This window comes from Dendronephthya gigantea, unplaced genomic scaffold, assembly GCF_004324835.1.
Source record: "Dendronephthya gigantea isolate DGI-Jeju-01 unplaced genomic scaffold, DenGig_1.0 000093F, whole genome shotgun sequence".
In the NCBI taxonomy this organism is placed as follows: Eukaryota; Metazoa; Cnidaria; class Anthozoa; order Malacalcyonacea; family Nephtheidae; genus Dendronephthya; species Dendronephthya gigantea.
This window is the reverse complement of record NW_021163103.1, coordinates 712,051-730,257: the sequence shown is the minus strand read 5'-3', so window position 1 is coordinate 730,257 and position 18,207 is coordinate 712,051. Positions and strand designations below refer to the sequence as shown.

The following is an 18,207-nucleotide window of genomic DNA, read 5'->3' as shown; positions in this document are numbered from 1 at the left end:
TTGCGTATTTCGTTGTGAAATGATTCAGCGTGTTGTGAAATTATTCAACGTGTCCTGAAATGAATCAACGTGTTGTGAAATGATTGAACGTGTTGTGAAATTATTCAAGGCGTTGTGAAATGATTCAACGTGTCGTGAGATGATTCATTGCGTATTTGTGTGAAATGATTGATTGCGTTGTGAGATATTTAATAGAGGTTTAGTTCTCAGTTTAGCCCCAAGGCAAACCTATTTAAAGCTACTGAAATAAAAGCAGTTCCATTATTACATTATTACAGTGTTAAAATTTGTGTGTATCTGGTGTTCCTAACTATAGTAACTATACATATTCATAATTTCATACAACTCTTTTTTTACTCGAATAACTTGCCGAGTTATATGAAAACAATAGAACTTAATGTTGTCCCAATTTTAGGAAAGGAATGTAGAGTTGTTTTTATCAAAGGGCCAAAACCAAGATGAAGAAATACTTTATTTTAGCGAAAATATTGTAAGTGAAAGCAGAAAAAGTGAAAAAATTAGGTCTAAAGTTGTCTACTTGTCTCGTGTTTTTTCAACGATATTTACCTCGCCCTCAGCGAATAATTGTTAAATATATCAATAAATGAAATTAGGCCGACAATGGTTGAGTTTGGCATGTTTCATAGTACTCAATACTATCTTTCAATCAAATATTGAGAATGTACTTGAAAATTTTGTACCCATACCAAATCCGCTCGTACGTCTTCCGTCGAGTGAAGACATACAAGACGAAGATAAAGAGGATATGGAGGAACAAGGGGATAACTGGTGCTCTTTGTGGGTATGGAATCCATCGATCTCCCTGAGGTCCTCTTTTGACTTGCAAAGACTTGACATCATAATCTGCAGTTCATTTTTTTCATGTTGAAGCCGTTCATTCTGACGATGAGATGCTCTTCTGCTGGCTTCCAATGCTTGCAATGTTTCAGTCAACTGCAGGTCTCGAACTACGGTTGTACCTGCGTTAAGTGAGAGTTGGCTGCTTGTTGTCTCAGAAAAGGAAAGCTAAAAATTATAAATACAATATAAACATTAAACACATTATGATAGAAACGTGAACAGCAGGCAGACCATTTTTTTATCCTATTTTTAAAGTCATTTCGCATATTTGAGTTTCTAAGTGACAAGAAATGGCAAGAAACCTTATTCTTGAGTCTTTCAGAGTAACCATCCAATGCAGTCTTCACTTCATTCAACTTCCGTTGTAAGTCAATCTTTTCTCTGTCCAAGTCACGAAGTTTCTCGATTTCTTCAATACTTCGTGCTCTGATCATGCGCTGTTCGCACACCCGCTCCTCTATCATTTTTCTATTGATATTCGAGATTTCTTCCCGAAGTCGAGAGATTTGACTGGACTCTGTACTGAATTCATCTTGTAAACGGCTGATTATTTGATTGGAATATTCCAGTTTCTGTTGAAGAACACTGATATCTCTTTGGTGACTGGTCTTCAGCATGATGTTTTCATTTTTAAGTTTCGCAATCTTGATAATCAATCATATAATAAATAACTTGAATGTTTATTGTTTAAGCTTTTCTTATTCACATGTTTTTCTGGACGGAATTGTTTCTAATTGCTGATGCTCGATCAATAGGTATACCTCAGTAAATTTCAACCCTACTACTAAATACAAAGAGAGAATACATATTCAAAACGAGGCCGTTAAATGCATAGTGAGTGAATAAAGTGCATGGTATTTTACGGTTTATAATATATGATATAATATTTCTTTATATTGCGTGTTCTGATCATGCGCTGTTCGGATTAATAACAGGAAAATATTCCACTTACTTTTTTCTTCTTCTTCCTAAGTTTATCAACCATTGCTTGAAGTTGCCATTGTATAGTTTTTAACTTATTTACCAGGCCTTTATTTTGCGTTTGCAATTTCTCCAAATCTGAAGATAACCTTACTTTTTTCATAGAGTCAGTGTTGATCTTAAGAACACATAAAAATACAAGTCACAGATAGTACATTTTACTGAACTATCCAAATAACCTATATATAATAAGCATTTAGAGTAAGTGGCAACCATTCTTATCCTTATAAATATTAAATCGATTTTTTCAATGCGAATGATTTTTTAGCATGTCAGTAATTGGTTTTTCTGCGCTATCATAAGGCTAAATATTCACATAAAAACATCACAGTGCAGTTCGCAAAAGATACCACCTTTACAATGGCCTGCTATAGTTGGGTAACGCAACTGCCATGGCAATCGAAAACTTGTGGGTACTCTTTGCTCCATTGAAAAAATGGGTAAAGTTACGACTATTGTCGACCCAAATCGCATGCTCCAAATCGCAAAGCTTTTTTGATTTGTTACAGAATAAGCTCTGTTACATTGGTGAGATTATGCTTTCTTCTCAATTAAGCCAAAATGGATATAGTATACACAATACCGATACCTGTTGATTAGTGACAGTTATTTCAGAAATCTTCTTTTCCATCCATTTTAATTTTTCTTCTAAACTTGGGACAAGTTTGTTCAATTCTGTTTGTCTATCTTCAAGGATGTTGTCCATCTAAAAAGAGAAAATACAGGAAATATAACTTCAAGGTGCTCTGAGTGTTACAGAAAGACTTTATCGAAATGGACTAAAAAGAGTTCAGTTTGTATGCTTTGAATGTATCAATGAAAACTTTGCTATTGAAGACAAACTCACTATTTCTTCACCAGGGTCTCCTTTTAATCCATCGTCTCCACTATTTAATAATCCCAGCCCATTATTCCTTCCATCTTTAGAAATTTTAGGATTACCACTCCAATGTTTCTTATCACCGCGTGACTCACTTCGATTAGCAGGGGATGATTTGGAATCATTATCGAACACCATAATCTTCTTCCGACATTCTTGTAATGAACGTTCATATTCAGCACAAATTTCCTCGTATTCTGTGATCTTCTCTTCATTTTTCTTAAATTGTTTTTCGTAGTTCTTTATTTGCAATTTATATTCCTGCAATGTTTTCTTAACTTCGTCTTCATCCTTCAGGCTTTTTTCAAGTTCTTCAAGTTTCATTTTCAAATCTTTGTTTGTCTTTCTCAAACGTTGTACCTCATCGCTAGCTTCCATCTTAAAACACTCATGGAGTGAGATATTATCTTGCAATGCACACACTTTCGCTTTCAATCCTTCATTCTCTTCCCTCAGACTTCTCAGATTGTATTCAGGATCTTTAGACGTGTTTGTCGAGTGTAAATAACCATCCTTATTTCTGAAAATATCGCTTTTTTGACATCCACTATTATCTTCGCTTTTCAAAAGGCCTTCGTTATTGTTCTTGTTTTCTTCGGTAGTTTCTTTACTGCAATCCTGCTCGCCGTAACTTTGTCCCGTATGGCTCCCTTTATCATCGATTTCGAATTGGTCAACAAGTCCAGCAGAGTCCTCCTTATAACCTTGATTATAATTCTTGAAGCGATACTGTCCTTCTACCCATTGTTTAGTATGCTTTCTCTTCTGACTAGCATCGGCATCCCACATTTCATCTTTATCCTGTCCAAAGCCATTTCTTTTTCCCGCCTGTTCAGTTTCAAATTTGGGATGACTGCGGTGATCTGCCAACTCCTCATTCATTTGTTCTCTTGTTTTACTTTTCTTCTCCTCTTGAGAAATAAATCTTGACTGTGTTCTCTCGTCATTGACTTGTTTGTCATTCATTTTTAACTCATATTTCACTTGTTCTCGTAGCAACTCTTTTTCCTTCAATAACGTCTCTTGTTGTTGTTGTATGCACTCTTTTCTTATCTGATCTCTTAAAATTTCTTTCTCTCTTTTTATTTCAGCATCTCTTGTTTCCTTCTCTTTGATGAAAGTTTCTTTCTGTTCTTTAATGACTTCGTTTCGTATGTGTTCCCTCTCACTCTCCAATCTGGTTCTCATTCTTTCTGTCTCTTCTCTAGTCTCTTGGCGCATTTTATCTTCTTTCTCACGAATGGAATGCCTCATTTCAACACGTTCTTTCTCTAAATCTAATTTCATTTGATCTCTTTCTACCTTTAGTTGTTTTTCCAACGTCTCTCGCTCAAGGGCCATTCGCGCATCACGTTCAATATTCCGTCCCTCTTCTTCTTTGCGAAGATTCTTTTCCAGTTTTTCACGATGCGCGGCCAACAGTTTCTCGAAATCTTCACGAAGTTTACCTGGAAGTGCATCACATCCACGAAGAAAGATGTTCTGCTGGAAGATTTCATGTTCTTTTGCAGCCTTGTCCTTATGCGAAAGTTCCAATTTCAACGTCTCTACAACCTGTAATACAAACACGTGAATCAACCCTTATCGGAAACACAACGCAACATCACCATGGTAACAGAAGCATGTAAACAGGCAGTTGTCGGGATTATAAATTTTCACCCACATTCCTGAAGTTGATCAAAATATGCTGCTGGTGTTTCACGATAATTCATGAAGCGATATGAATCTTTGATATGAAAAATAGAACTTTACCTGACGTTGTTTCTCTAGTTCGACATCTTTTTGGGAAAGTTCATTTCTGTGAGACTCACAGACTTTCCTTTCCTCTCTGTTTGCTCGATCTTTTTCTTTTCCTAACTCGACTTCAAGAAGTTCAACTCTCTTTTTCCATTCAGCAATTATAATTGACTTTTCTTGTTCAAACTTTGCTTCCATGTCAGATTGCAATCTTCGACCGGATAACTCCCCCTCAAAAAAAGAATCTTTCAACTTTTGCTCTTGTTCTAAGAGATTTCTTTTGTAAGTTTCTTCCAAATCCATAATTTGTTGATTATATCTAAAAAAATTGAAAATGGAATCATATCATAGTTCTGTTCAAAGTATTCTTTGCATACTCAAAACTCTGATTATTGTTCAAGAAAAAGTAGAAAACTAAACAGTGCCTGAAGAGGCATCTTAACTGTAAGAAAAACAAAGCGACAAATCTAAAATTTTCACCTCTGTTCGTCTGCAGATTTTTGAGATTTCAGCATCGCTTGGTACTCGATCTCTAATCTTTCTTTCAACTCAGTTCGCTCTTTGATGATCGTTGCATCCATTTCTTTTTTTCTAAATTCGAACTGTTGTGATAACTCTTCGATTTGTTTTTTGTAATGACTTTCCAACTCCAATCTCTCCTGGTTAAATTGCTTTGTTATCTTTGCCATCTCGCTAATATAGTTTTGTTGAATCTATTTATGATAATTTTTAAAGAATTTTCTAATCAGTACACAGTTGGCTGTAGACGGACGATATATTATTTTCTCGACATGGCCATACTACAATACTAAGCAAAAAGTAGAATGATCTGTGTTTTTTTAATAGGTTCGGCACATGAGAATTTTCACCCGATGCTTAAAATAAAGTTTAATTTAAAATGCAATGAAGTTAACATGTAGTGTACCCAGTCATCGTGTTTTCGCAGTGAATATGGCAAACCAAAATTATAAATGCATCTAAAAATTTAACGTGACTATAACAAGATTTTCTCTACTTCGTTATATGAACGATTAGTTTCTGTAATTTGATAAAATTACAATTCGTATTCGCATTCTGCAGCATCGAAGGCAGATTTATTCATAATTCGTACCTCAATCTTGTCCTGAGCCAAGGTTTTCTCATATTCCATTCTCTCGGATCTTATCTTCTCTTCCCACTCATATTGCTTACGACGATATCCTGCCAAAATATTTTCTGTTTTTTGTTTGAAATAAGTTTCTAATCCCAATCTTTCACGGTCAAATATCCTGAGTAACTCATCTTTCAGCTGCTCGTCATCACTGCCACCATTGTTATCAAACTCTAATCTAGAAAAAATGAATTCTAATATTTAATGTAGCTTGATGGTCGAAATGCTAAATTTTTTTAACAACCCCTGCACATTTCTTCTAAAAAACCAGTTTCTGGATATATTAGTTATTTTCTACAAAATGACCATTTAGTACATTATATAGTAAACTTCAGAATGTCGTTGCCATGGATAATAGCTAAACAATGCTGTATTTTTGCTCTCATGCATGATATCGCCTATAGACGTTTGCTATAGCTGCCTAAATGGTGAGGCAAAGCCTGCATGTGAGAAAATTGGTGAATTCTGGCACACGGCTAACAGCTGCATCCAAAAAGCGCAGCCGAAAAAATGATTGAAAGAGATGAAGAATGAGATGCACTATACACTTACAACCTAAAGGGAAAGCAGAGTGTAGAGGACTAACGCCTCTTATTCATAACATAAACTTCGTTTAGAAAGTTCCGGGATGCACAGGCTGCGTGGTGTAGTCCCTTCCTTAGCTTTTGTATACGATTTTTTAGAAAGTGGGGCTTTTAATCAAGTATTTATATTTATAATATATAGAGAAAGCTTCATACAGCAGGAAGCGATACAAATATCTTTATAGGCTACAAACGCTGATATAAAATCATAACGCCGTATATTCTAACCTTAAATTCCCACTCCAGAAATGCTCGTTGTCCAAGTCTCTGGTCTCATTCCTGACCGCGACATTACTTCCCCCTGATTGACAACTACATCTGCTTGGGGACAAATCTTCCCTGGAGGTTGATAACAGTTCTGCAGAACCAAAATCTGTGTCATTTCCACTCTTATTTCCATCGTCGTATTTGTCTATATCATTTCCACCCCTGTTTACATCGCTGTAATGGTTTCTTTTCGAGGTGACTGAGGTTTGTTTCCGCGCTGTAGATGACGAAGCTTTCCGAGACGAATAAAACATTTTATAAGAGATCTTAATTGGTGAGATTGAAAGAGATTCAAACTAAAATGTTTCTTCTATTCACAGACGTGGCATCAATGGAATAATCCAAGTTAGGCATGCAAGTCTTTGACCTCAAAACTGCCCAAGCCACGCTCAGCTATCACATACGATTGGCTACCAAGACAGCCAAAATATTTTTATTAGAGATAAACAAAAACCGCAGAGAAGAGAAAACATTCAGGCTTAATTTTTAGATGACAGTACATATATAATGGAGACAAATACAGAAAGAAATCTTTTGAAAACTGTGCGAGACTTTACTAAACATGATCATATATTATTTGAAGAGGTAAATTATATACAGTGTTTGAAAACATTTAATTTTAAAGCCGGTCCGGAAAGCGTCGCGGTTGAAATAGTTTAATAACAATCTTAAAATACCAGTAGTAGCTACCTGTTTGAATTGGCTTTAAATGATGAGAACGAGAAGGAACATGGTCAACGAAAGACGCGGTTATTTTTACCTGCGGTTATTTTTGAAGAAATAAGACGAATCTTTAACAGTTGCCAGGTTTTCGACTGTAGTTTAACACTAGATACATTGATAGTCTTAGAGAAAAAGCATGATAGGTTGATACCCCTTTTGATTTCGGCGATTTTGTGTTTTATCAAAATCTTTCTTTAGTCTTGTTCTTGTTGACAGGAGAATGGAATGTAGCCTTCAATGAAATTTAGGGAAAAAACTGATCATGAAATACACGGGTAATTCTTCTCCAAAGCGTTTATCGTTTTTTACTTCTCTTTAAACTTTTTTTACATATCTTACACTAGCTGTTAACGTTTTTTAGCAATATGAACGAACGACTGACATTTACAATAAAAATTTATAAATATTCTATAATATAATAGCTATACAAGATATAAAAATATCATATTGTTTGAGTAGGAAGCCATATCTTTTAAACGAGCACAGATTTTCGCACCCTGAAATTCGTTTAGTAGTATATAATAAGGTAGATCACATAGATTACATTACTCTAAACTGCTCTAGTCGTTTACCACCTGCCGTATGCTAACTGCGGTTGATGACGTTACTACTATAGTTACTAGGCGAGAGCATTGGCTCCACACAGTTTGGAAATAACTCTCTGTAAAGCTCGTTTCTGTTCAACAAGTTGTCTGTTGCTTTTCTCAGCTTTCTTTTGGGAAGCTTCAGTTTCCTGAAGAGATTTAGTGAGTTCAGCATTCTCTATATAAAGTTCTTGAATCAATGTGTCGGTACGTACACAGCGAGCTCGACTTTCTTCCAGCTAAAACGAAGATTATTATTGTTAAATTCCTCTCTTTCCAGTATACACAGATAGAGGAACTCATAAATGCTTTTGTAATACTGAAATACAACTGATTAAAATTATAGTACAGCATGCATGATGCTAAAAACTAACAAAAAAAACTCTCTACTGACCTGTTTACAAAGTTGTTTTACGTGATCATCTACAGAATCTTGAGTTTTCTTCACCCGTAATTCCATCTCACGTCTCTGGCGGTCTAACATCCTTACTCTCTCCTCCCACGTCGATCTTTCGTCCTCTAGATCCCGACATCGCCTCGCTTTCTCTTCAAGCTGTGTTAGAAAACAACTGTATAATGTATAAAGTGTTCGTTTTAACAAACTACAATATTCATTGTAATCTTTCATTAACCTTACCTTCTTACTAAGCGTTAGTATCTCGACTTTGGCTTCATTTAATATCTTGTCCCTGGCTGTTTGATCTTTTTCACTATTACTCAAAGCTCGCTTTAGTTTATCATGAAGGTCAGACAAATCTCTTGTGAACTTTGATTTTGCTGTGCTCATCTCCGTCCGGACTAGATTAACCTGAAAATAGATGGAACTAGGATGACATTCTTGTTTGATTTTTGCCTTCTCGCATTTTATCCTTGCCATGAAATGAAACGGACGGTTGTTATCAATCCTCAACTTACTGCATGCATGTTGGGAACTCAGAGACAATGAGGTTATGAGGTTAACAGCGTTCGTCAATGGCGCAAAAAAGCAACTCAACTCAACGATAGACAAATCCTAACACACCTTTTCTCGCTCTGCGTCTAATTCACTTTTGTATCTATTCTCCACATTCACATTTCGTCGTCTTAAGTCCGATATTTCATCCTGCAGACTCGTGTTTTTAATATTTTGTTGATATAAGGAATTCTCTAACGACTTTCTTTCTTTTTCAATCTCCTCCACCGTCCGTTCCAACGAATATAAATCCTTTCTTGCCTGAAATAACGACAAAGATTATTTTAGATTTGAAATGTGGCATTCTAAATATGATGGACTTAGAATGTTACAATTCATTTCTCGATCTATCTAAAATATTGCATTCTAAAAAACAGATAAAAATTTAAAATAAGATGGTGCAAAACACAATCCTAATATACTAAAATGTTGAAACCAAAACTGCGAACTATAGACATAGAAATTTCACAAATTATTTAAACTTCAGTGCATCAGGGATGCCTTGTACAACATTAGACATTCTTTGTATTTATAATCTTAAATAATGGTTATTGAATTAGCAGACTTTACTTTTCACTCTTTAATTATACACAGCAAGAAATTACAACTGTAGCCTTTTTAAATTTATTCATTTAGGTCAATATGTAGACGTTTTACAACTTTTATTAGATTAGAATTGATTTAAGATTTTCTTTTATAAGTTAATTTGTTACATGAAAATTACATAATTATAAGAACTGCGGCAATTTAGTGACAATAAAGAAAACGTTTTAATATTTTAGGATTTTTAAAGGACTGGAACAAATTAATATTTAGTATTAAATTTATTTTGACACGTGGTCTTTCTGAGTGTCGGATGTTACACACTTCAAATACCTTATCTGTCAAGATAACTTTCTCATCACTTCTGTTCACTAAATCCTGTACTTCATCTAATTTTAGTTGTAATCTGCTAATTTCTTGTCTTAGTTCTTCTTCAGTTTTAATTCGTTCTCGTGCCAGGCTTCTCTTCTCGTTCTCTAACTTCTCAATCTTTCTCTCGAGGTCACTGCGTGACGTTAATTTCTTGAACTCGTTTTCAAGAATATTATTCTTTTCAGAACGAAGTCTTTCCACAGTCCGCTCAAGTACGCGACATTTCTTTGCCGAGTCTTCGCGTAGTTGCTCGATCTCAAGATGAAGTTGTTCAACTTCGCTTTCAGTTTCCAGCCCGCTTTGTGTAGAGTTCTCAGCAGCTAATAACGAAACTTTATCTTGTAATGTTTCAAGACGTTCGTTCTTTTCAATGAGTTCCAGCTCAAGAATATCGTGTTCTCTTCTCAATCTACGAAAGTGAGAAGATAGTTAGTAACAAACACAAGGCTTTCCACAAATTTAACATCATGAAAATAAAACCTAAACATAAAACGCGGCTAAAAAGTGACATGGTCAATTATACAGAAGTACCTTTTTTCAATTTCGTCTACTTCCACTTCATGGACTTCTTTCAAATTTAAAATTTCTTCTTTCAATTTTTTAATTTCTTCATTATGTTTCTCTCCTTCATTTTTTAAAGTCTTAATCTCATCTTCGTATTTAGTATTTTGATTTTCCAGCATTGTTTTATGAGCAGTAACCAAACGCGTAAAATCTTCTTTCAATTTCCCTTTAAGCCCATCTTCTCCCTGATTAAAAACCTGTCGTAATTCTTGAACCGTCTGTTCAAGTTCAAGCTTCTCTCGAGAAAATTTACTCTCTAAATTAGATATTTCCTGCATAAATTGTTCTTCTAACGCATTTTTAAGCTCTCGGTAATCTGCCGTTGAGTTTGTTTTTTCGCTAAAATAGCGTTGCTTTTCTCTTTCTAATTCAGCCGAAATTCGTTCCTCTATTTCAGCCTTTTCCTGTAAAATACTTGACATTAAGAGACATACATTTGTATCCTTCTAAATCGATAGTATTTGAACTCCAAGTTGTACTCACTCAGACGTGCAACTAGTGTAGCTTCAGTGCGACCAGCATTCGATTACGAATATAGAATAATCCGGAAGGTTTTGATGTAAACACCTTGCTATTCAATACAGTACATACCTGCTCAATTTCAGCTTTCTCTTCTGCGAACTGTTGATTAATTTGTAGCTTCTCTTTCTCAAAAAATCCTTCCAGTTGTTTTTTTTCATCACGGAGAGCATTCACAGCATTCTGTAAATTCTCTAATTCTTCGGAATGTTTCTGTTTACAAGCCTGTAGTTCTTCTTCATAAGACTGTTTTAACAATTCTTTTTGGTTCTCAAATCCTGTCTCAAGCTCAGACGTTTCTTCATGAACTTCATCCAAAAGCAACTTTTTCTCTATTTTAAAACTACTTTTAAGCTCAGTAATTGTCTCAAGTGTTCCTTGATATTCCTCTTGAAGTTTCTTGTATTTTTTTTGAAAATCTGCTTCCATTTCGTCTTTCTCCGCACTGAATCTATTAGAAAAATTATTAGTAAATAAACGTCGTTTGCAATTAAAATTTCTTATTTCATCAGCTGAACCAGGGTTATGGTGAACTGCAGTTATAGACTCGTTGAGCTCACCATACCCATGCACGGAGGAGGCATCTTACCTTTGTTGAAGATCTTCCATCTCGGCGGTGAATTGTGAAGTAAGGTTTCCCAGCTCTTTATTAAAGCGATCCTTTAGTTCGGAACTTTCTGAATTATTTATTCGTTTTAAAGACTCAATCTCAGTTTTCAAGTTTCTGATGTTTGCCTCATTGTCACGTATGGTCGAGTCTGTTTTCTTTTGAATTTCTTGTAATTGATTTTCGCACAACTGCTTCTCTTCCTGCAGAGAAACGCAGTAGATTTGTATACACTTGAATGATGAATCATAAAGTTAATAGAGATTTGATCTTTTTTCTTACCTCTTTTGCTTTTAAATCACTTTGAAGTCGTTCGATTACGTCTGATTTTTCAACGAGATCATTCGTCTTTTCTTTCATTTCATTTTTCAGTTTCTCTAATGATGTTTTTTGTTTATTTATCGATCCATCTTTTGTTTTGATGTTTTGTTCTTGGAGACGAATTGTGTTCTGAAGTTCCTTGATCTTTTCTGCGTTTTCATTTAGCTTCGTCGTCAAGTCCTCGATAGTTTCTAGAGGAGATAAATACAAAGCATTAAACTAATTTCATTATAATAAACCAATAATTTATCAGTAAGTAAATCATCAGTGCAGTAAACTAACACTGTTTAAGAAATAAGACTTACTTCTTTGTTCGTTGTTTAATGCTGCTGTTTTTTGCTCTGTAAAGTAAACATAGGAATCACCTGAGTGCACATTCGACAATGATACAAAGTACAAAGAGACTGGGGATAAATGCGGTAATATTATGCAGCTAATGTTTAACGTATGAAATACCATCTTCATTAGATCCACCATCACCGCTGACACGCACGATAGAAGGCTTCCCATCAATATCATCGCGTTCAGAATCATCAGACGAAGTCGCTCCGTCTTTATTTCTCTTGATAATAACAGGTTTGGTGTAATCAGAGAGAACAGAGCCAACTCTGGTTATTCTGTCTGTTGTGCGTCTACGATGACTACGGTTACGTTTCACGTTTGTTTTTGCTTGAGATTTTAACATCTCAACTTCGCTTTTGAGCTCATCGTTCTCGTCACGTAGTTGCTGAAATGTTTTTAAACACAGTCAACTTAAGGGACACAACATTTGCATCAAACACATCATATTTATTGGCGCTATTTCATATTTATAGTGAAAGACACAGGTGTGCCACATTTCATTAAAAGATTCAAGAAGTGGTCAACTCGAAATCAAGACTATGTAGTCTGTTAGACTTGTGTCTGGTTGCAATATGTGCAATTATGTATCAATGCCTGGTCTACTTCTGGATAATCGTTTAAACATTTTAGGTTGACCACGACTTAAATCATTGAATAAAGCGAGCAATGAAATTCACCAATGACCCTCTATTTTTATATGACGAGCGCGGGAAATGAAGGAGAATGAACACAACAGGCAACGTCAATTCGTGATTCATTATAACTTACCCTGTTTATTTTTTCCATTTCTCTTATTCCTTTCGTTGCATGTTGACCCTGCTGTTGCTTCAAAATGTCACGTTCACTTACGACTTCTGCAAGCTAAAATATTACCAAAGAAGCTTATAACTTAAAGAAATAACTTCTCAGAGGAATAATTACAGTAGTCCAGCTTGAATTACCTTTCTAGAGAGACCAGCAGCGTTTCCTAATTCCTTCTCTAATCTTGCACGAACACGCTCCGACTCTTCAAGGGTTTCTTGTGTTTCGTTAAGGGTAGAGTCCAGTCTTCCAATCTCATCCTCCCTCTCCCCAATCTCTTGCTTCACTCGGGCATCATCTGCCTTGTACCGATCTATTTCTCTCTCTAGTTCCAGGACTTTTTTAGAAAATGTCGCGATTGCTTTATCCTGGTCGGCGGCTGCACGATTTTGAGCTAGTTGGAGTTTCTCATTGAATGCTTCTTCATGTTGCCTATAGACAAAGAACATCTGTGTTTATGTCGAATACTCCAACCCTTAAAGACCTTACAATCCTACAATCCCTATTCCTTACAAAACAACAACGTCTATTATGAACCTGACGTGAAATCAGGCGATCCACCAAAAACTACGTTAACAAGAGAAATTTACTTTAATTTAACTCCAAATTGATGTTCCAACTGGCGAGTACTTTCTTCGCTTTCTCGTATCAACGCAGATTTCTCGAGCACTAAATTGTTCGCGTTTTCTAACAACTTCTCCTTTTCAATATTACACGATTCAACATGGTTCCTGGAAGAAGGAAAAGCAATTATAAGAAACGTTTATCATGCATGAGTGAATTGAGTTCAATTTCCTCTTCATAACAACACCCTTCTCTTCACAACGACACCCTTCTCTTCACGAAGGAAAAACAACCAAATAATTTACGAAATACCGCTACGTACCTCATATATGAAAGTTCATGTTTAAATATACTGACGACAGCTTGGCAAAGAGCTAAACAGTATAATTATATACACACGGTTATTTGAAAATTACTACATATATATATGACAATATTTAAGTTACTGTACCATCACTCTTTTCGTATATAACAGATTCCAACATAGATGTGAGGTGGGATAAATTGACTTTCCCTTCACTGTCTATATCAGCATGCTAAAAAAATAAAATCATAATCAGAAAGTGAATATACATAGCGAATTTTCTCGATCTTTGATGCTTCTATTCTTTCTAGTTGAAAAATTTGTCATGAATTGCAGTAACTATCGTTACCTTGAGTAATTCAAGAGCTTCTGTGTTTTCTTGAGCCTGCCACAAATCCCTAACGTCATCAACCCTTGCCAAGCTGTCAATCAAAATACCGGATATTTTGCATGTTAGTTGAACACACGTTACGAGAAATGCTGAATGCTCATGTTAAAAATTACTGCATCGATAAAATCTTACAACAATTCCTTTCCAGATAGTAAACAGTGGTTTAAATACACACAGACACACTTTGTTACCTACCCTGTATTTTCTGGATCTAAAACTTGAAGAAGATCTACACATAAGAAGATAAAAAAATGTCGAAATCAATTTCTGGTTAATGAATATATCAAAATCAGTATACGTTGTACATATTATAGCCGTAATTATAATCATAATCTTTATTTCTTCTGACGGACTTACTTCCTTCAATAGTTCTCACAGTACGGGACAGTGTTGACGTCATTGGCTGATCTGTGGCATTCTTGCCTCCTCCAGGAAGGGCATTTCTTGGACTCTGAATTATGTTATTTTGACATGAAATTAGATCATTTATATTTATAGTTTACTGAATACCAATCAAAGCAATTCATTATTGCATGTGTTTCACAGCATGAAACTCTCCCATAACTCATGACTTTCATGGAGTTTGCTACATATAGTTTGCTAAAAATAATCACCGAAACTACACGCTTTCTTTAGGAGGACAGTCCATGCAGTTACCTCGAGTCCGTCAGGCAATCCATCAGAACAAGAGGTATGATCAGATTCCTGACTTTTGTCTCGTGCCATGAAAAGACCATGAAGAAATTCTTCAAAACTGACTTGACCATTGTGGTCATCATCCAACTCGTCAAATAACAAAGATAACTCCTAAATAAGATCATTATCCACAATTAATACAAAACTTTATGAAAGTACATATACGTGTATGTACAAAAAGATTGTCATATTATTTATTATCAACAGATATCCGCCAAGAAACAGGATGAAAAACTCATGATATAAATTCCTTGATGCCTTTATATTGCTTTCCTTGCCGCCTAACAAATTTTACTGAATCTTACAAATTTTACTTATAGAAGACGTCGACTCTTCATGATTCACCATGAAATAAACGATTTTCTGTAATTCTTATACCAAATATACTCACATCTTCATCAATTCCATCCATGCCAATATGTTCGCAAACAACAGACAACTCGTTCTTATCGAGAAAACCATTCGCCCCAACATTCACTTCACTCCAAATTTGTCTTAACTGTTGTTCTTCAGTTGGGGAAGACAAACCTAAGTTATAAAACAATTATAGTTTACTACTCTCCATAATACGAATGTCAGATATTGATAGCACTCTGATAGTGTTTAGAATAAATGATGGAATGCTGAATTAATGGTGCAGGTTATGATGACTGACGATAATTTACCGGAGTTGTCCATTGATTGATAGGGGCTCCATTTATTAGATGTATTTCCACTATTGATCTGGCCACTTGCTTCAAGAATTTCTTCCTTGGTTGTGTGAACAGAACTTGTTTTCTTGAATGATTCCTGCCTTCTTAATGAATCGCGTTTTCTGAAAGACTCTCGTTTGCGTAATTTCTGGCTATTTGCTCGGCTGAGACGTCTGTCTTTCGAGTTTATTTTATGTTCACGATCATCCTCAGGGTTGTCTATTTTTCTTTGCTTTTCAGGTTTCATGTCAGGACTACCTGGCCGACTGCCACTAATACTCTCAACATCGCCATCATCTGCAGAACCATTTTCATCTGAATATCTTGCATCAAAAGGACGCGATCTTCTGCCATAACGTTTGTCATTCACTACCATTTTGGGCGGTTCTTCAATTTCTAAATAGAAGAATGGGCTCTAGGTTGCATGAAGCATGGGTTCAACCCGGGCTGTTTGAACAGCGCAAAATATATAAAATATTTAAGCCACGGTTTAATCAATTTCATCCTAAGGAAGACATTGTGAACTAATTTAAAAACCTCAGATTGAGACATTTGTCAAAAGGTTGCCCTACACTGACCATAGTGTCAGGTGAATCCCAAACACAACCATGTTCCACAGAGCAGTCAAGTGGAATGGAATTTTAGTCCGTAAAAAGATTTGACAAACATTTTCTTTGCTGTTTGTTGGCACTCAGCTGCACTTATTTTCTGTGCCAAGTTTGTGTTGGCTTAGACACATGACCAGGTTAATTTTTCGCGCTGTTTGGATTTGTGGGTGGGTAGTTAGGAAAATTTAATTATAACTTCTTTATAGGTATACTTTTCCTTTTATTTCTAGCTTTTAACTTTTGATAGTTCACTTAAATGATCCATTTTTCAAGTCTGAATGCCAGAACATGTTGTCCTTATATTATTGTGCATTTGGATAAGTTAGGCCCAGAAGAATCATGCTGGAACCACCTGGAGCTTTGATACCTTGCACATGTTCATCTCCACTGGACACGGTCAGTCCATCAATTGCATCTGATAACACTATGACAAAACCTTCCTTGAAATCTTCAAAGTTTACCTAATAAAAAAATTAACTATTGTTTTCAGCTCCTAAAGATTTTAGACCTGCTTCTGCAAGGGTCATATTTTCTATGATATGACATTATTTACATTTTGCCACAACATGAGCAGACTAGGGTATTGGTGAGGGGTGCATAATTTTGCGTCAATTTGGGTAAAGGGTTCCACCACACCCCACACAATTCTTCAACAATGAAACTGTTCTTTGTTGATGATTTCATATATAGCCTTTCATTAAATCTTACAATATGTATACATATATTCTGGCAAATTTTTTTACTGTGCTGGTAATTCACCTCTTTCACTGTGCTGATAAATTTTTGATAATCCTGATATGCAAAGTCACAGGAATTTTTTTCTTGAAAAAGTTCATTTTAAGACAAAATCAATAATTTCAGCATTGCAACATAGTAATTTGATTTCTAGCTCAAGTAACTCAATAACATTACCGAGAATTATTGGCAGCAAACATACATACAGGGTGATTCTCTGGTGACAATACTATATTGCTATTCTACTTTGTTACATGCAAAATATGAAGCCTGAGGAAACAGCAATGTCACATGTGTGACCAGAGAATCACCCTATAGATACATGAATATTTTTTAATATCCCAACATTGAGTTGAACCTTATGGCTGGCAATCAAACAGTACAAGATGGTGTATAATTATTATGTGGACTATCTACCCACTGAACCCTCTTCATTCAACATTCTTGTATTTACTATAAGTCTATAATGATATCAGAAGCTTCACACAAACCTTCCCATGCTCTTCGTTGCCGAGCAACTGAGCAATAAGCTTAGGTATTTGATCTTCTAACTGTAATTTCTTGCATAATTCTATTAAACCATGTTTGGTGAGGAATCCTTTCTTTTCAAGATCACAACTCTCAAAAACCTCACGTAGTTGTGCTACGTACACATCCTGATCGTCTTCTTCCATATCGCGAATTTTTTAATAAATATATAACGATAATTTTCGTGTGTAATAAGATTTTCGAAACTCAATACCATCTGACGAGAAATTCCAACAAAATAATAGCTCTAAAACCGAAGTATTTCTTTGTCTGACATCATTTTCTTGTCCAACGTCATCGCTACTAAATAGGAAATATGTTGTTATAATTGAAAAGCAGACAACATGTGGAACGCACTGCTCTAAGTTAAAAGATTCTGCGTGTTAATTTGCGACAACATAATTCAGGTCAAAATTCTATCAACACTCAAAGAAAACTTAAGTACTTGAAACGTGAACGACAGTTTGAAGACGTTTGCTGAGTTTAATCGTAGCTGGTAAAATACTACGCTTTGTGATTTATAAGATATTGAACGGCTACCTGTCACAAGTTGACAACCTGCATAGAGACAGTTGTCCATCAAAAACACTCTTTGGTTATGGATGTAAATCAATTTCCTTTGGCAAAATAGCAACAGCGTATTCACAGAGGCTCAAACAATATCATTCTTGAAAATAATCTCGTCGAAATCTTCTGATTTTTTCAAATAAACTGCTGCACTCCACTGTTTCAAAGCATAAACTTCTAAACATTTATTTCATGATCAGTCCACATCGTCCATATCCGATTACAGGACAAGCCTGTTTGCGGGTTGATGCTTAGAAAATCAAATACGAAACAAATACGCTTATGCAACTTATGCAAATGTTCTGTGAATGTAATAATTGTAATTCTGTGTGGG

General features: G+C 35.4%; 2 protein-coding genes across 4 annotated transcripts; both read right to left on the bottom strand.

Annotated features, from left to right (window-relative positions):
* Positions 1 to 101: 101 nt before the first annotated feature.
* On the bottom strand, positions 102 to 6,714 carry LOC114533589 (golgin subfamily A member 6-like protein 22). Its single transcript, XM_028555134.1, has 9 exons — positions 6,422 to 6,714; positions 5,571 to 5,787; positions 4,940 to 5,172; positions 4,475 to 4,778; positions 2,690 to 4,276; positions 2,432 to 2,548; positions 1,814 to 1,960; positions 1,164 to 1,505; positions 102 to 1,026 (listed from the first exon to the last, which is right to left on the bottom strand). The coding sequence occupies exons 1-9, from the start codon at positions 6,712 to 6,714 to the stop codon at positions 664 to 666; spliced, it is 3,603 nt and encodes a 1,200-aa protein (XP_028410935.1). The 3' UTR covers positions 102 to 663.
* Positions 6,715 to 7,501: 787 nt separating this feature from the next.
* Positions 7,502 to 18,094, bottom strand: LOC114533611 (ninein-like protein). Of its 3 annotated transcripts, none has more exons than XM_028555171.1 (25): positions 17,847 to 18,094; positions 17,270 to 17,609; positions 16,411 to 16,504; positions 15,409 to 15,831; positions 15,135 to 15,271; positions 14,705 to 14,854; positions 14,405 to 14,498; positions 14,243 to 14,276; positions 14,006 to 14,078; positions 13,804 to 13,888; positions 13,675 to 13,726; positions 13,379 to 13,519; positions 12,929 to 13,220; positions 12,756 to 12,848; positions 12,102 to 12,372; positions 11,951 to 11,986; positions 11,607 to 11,836; positions 11,307 to 11,527; positions 10,790 to 11,168; positions 10,166 to 10,602; positions 9,596 to 10,043; positions 8,789 to 8,980; positions 8,405 to 8,575; positions 8,162 to 8,320; positions 7,502 to 8,006 (listed from the first exon to the last, which is right to left on the bottom strand). In XM_028555171.1, exons 2-25 carry the CDS (start codon positions 17,450 to 17,452, stop codon positions 7,803 to 7,805), a joined length of 4,599 nt encoding a protein of 1,532 aa, XP_028410972.1. In that variant the 5' UTR covers positions 17,453 to 17,609; positions 17,847 to 18,094; the 3' UTR covers positions 7,502 to 7,802. The 3 variants fall into 3 exon arrangements, with proteins under 3 accessions (XP_028410972.1, XP_028410973.1, XP_028410974.1); XM_028555172.1 differs by having other exon boundaries at positions 17,270 to 17,606; XM_028555173.1 differs by lacking the exons at positions 9,596 to 10,043; positions 10,166 to 10,602.
* Positions 18,095 to 18,207: the final 113 nt, after the last annotated feature.

Coding starts and splice junctions, on each gene's coding strand:
- LOC114533611 (XM_028555171.1), bottom strand. CDS start 17,452: ATGGAAGAAGACGATCAGGATGTGTACGTAGCACAACTACGTGAGGTT. Junction 16,505..17,269: donor GCAACGAAGAGCATGGGAAG/GTTTGTGTGAAG, acceptor TTTTTTTATTAG/GTAAACTTTGAAGATTTCAA. Junction 13,727..13,803: donor TATATACGAAAAGAGTGATG/GTACAGTAACTT, acceptor TATACTGTTTAG/CTCTTTGCCAAGCTGTCGTC.
- LOC114533589 (XM_028555134.1), bottom strand. CDS start 6,714: ATGTTTTATTCGTCTCGGAAAGCTTCGTCATCTACAGCGCGGAAACAA. Junction 1,961..2,431: donor TAACTGTCACTAATCAACAG/GTATCGGTATTG, acceptor TGTGTTCTTAAG/ATCAACACTGACTCTATGAA. Junction 1,027..1,163: donor CTGAAAGACTCAAGAATAAG/GTTTCTTGCCAT, acceptor TATAATTTTTAG/CTTTCCTTTTCTGAGACAAC.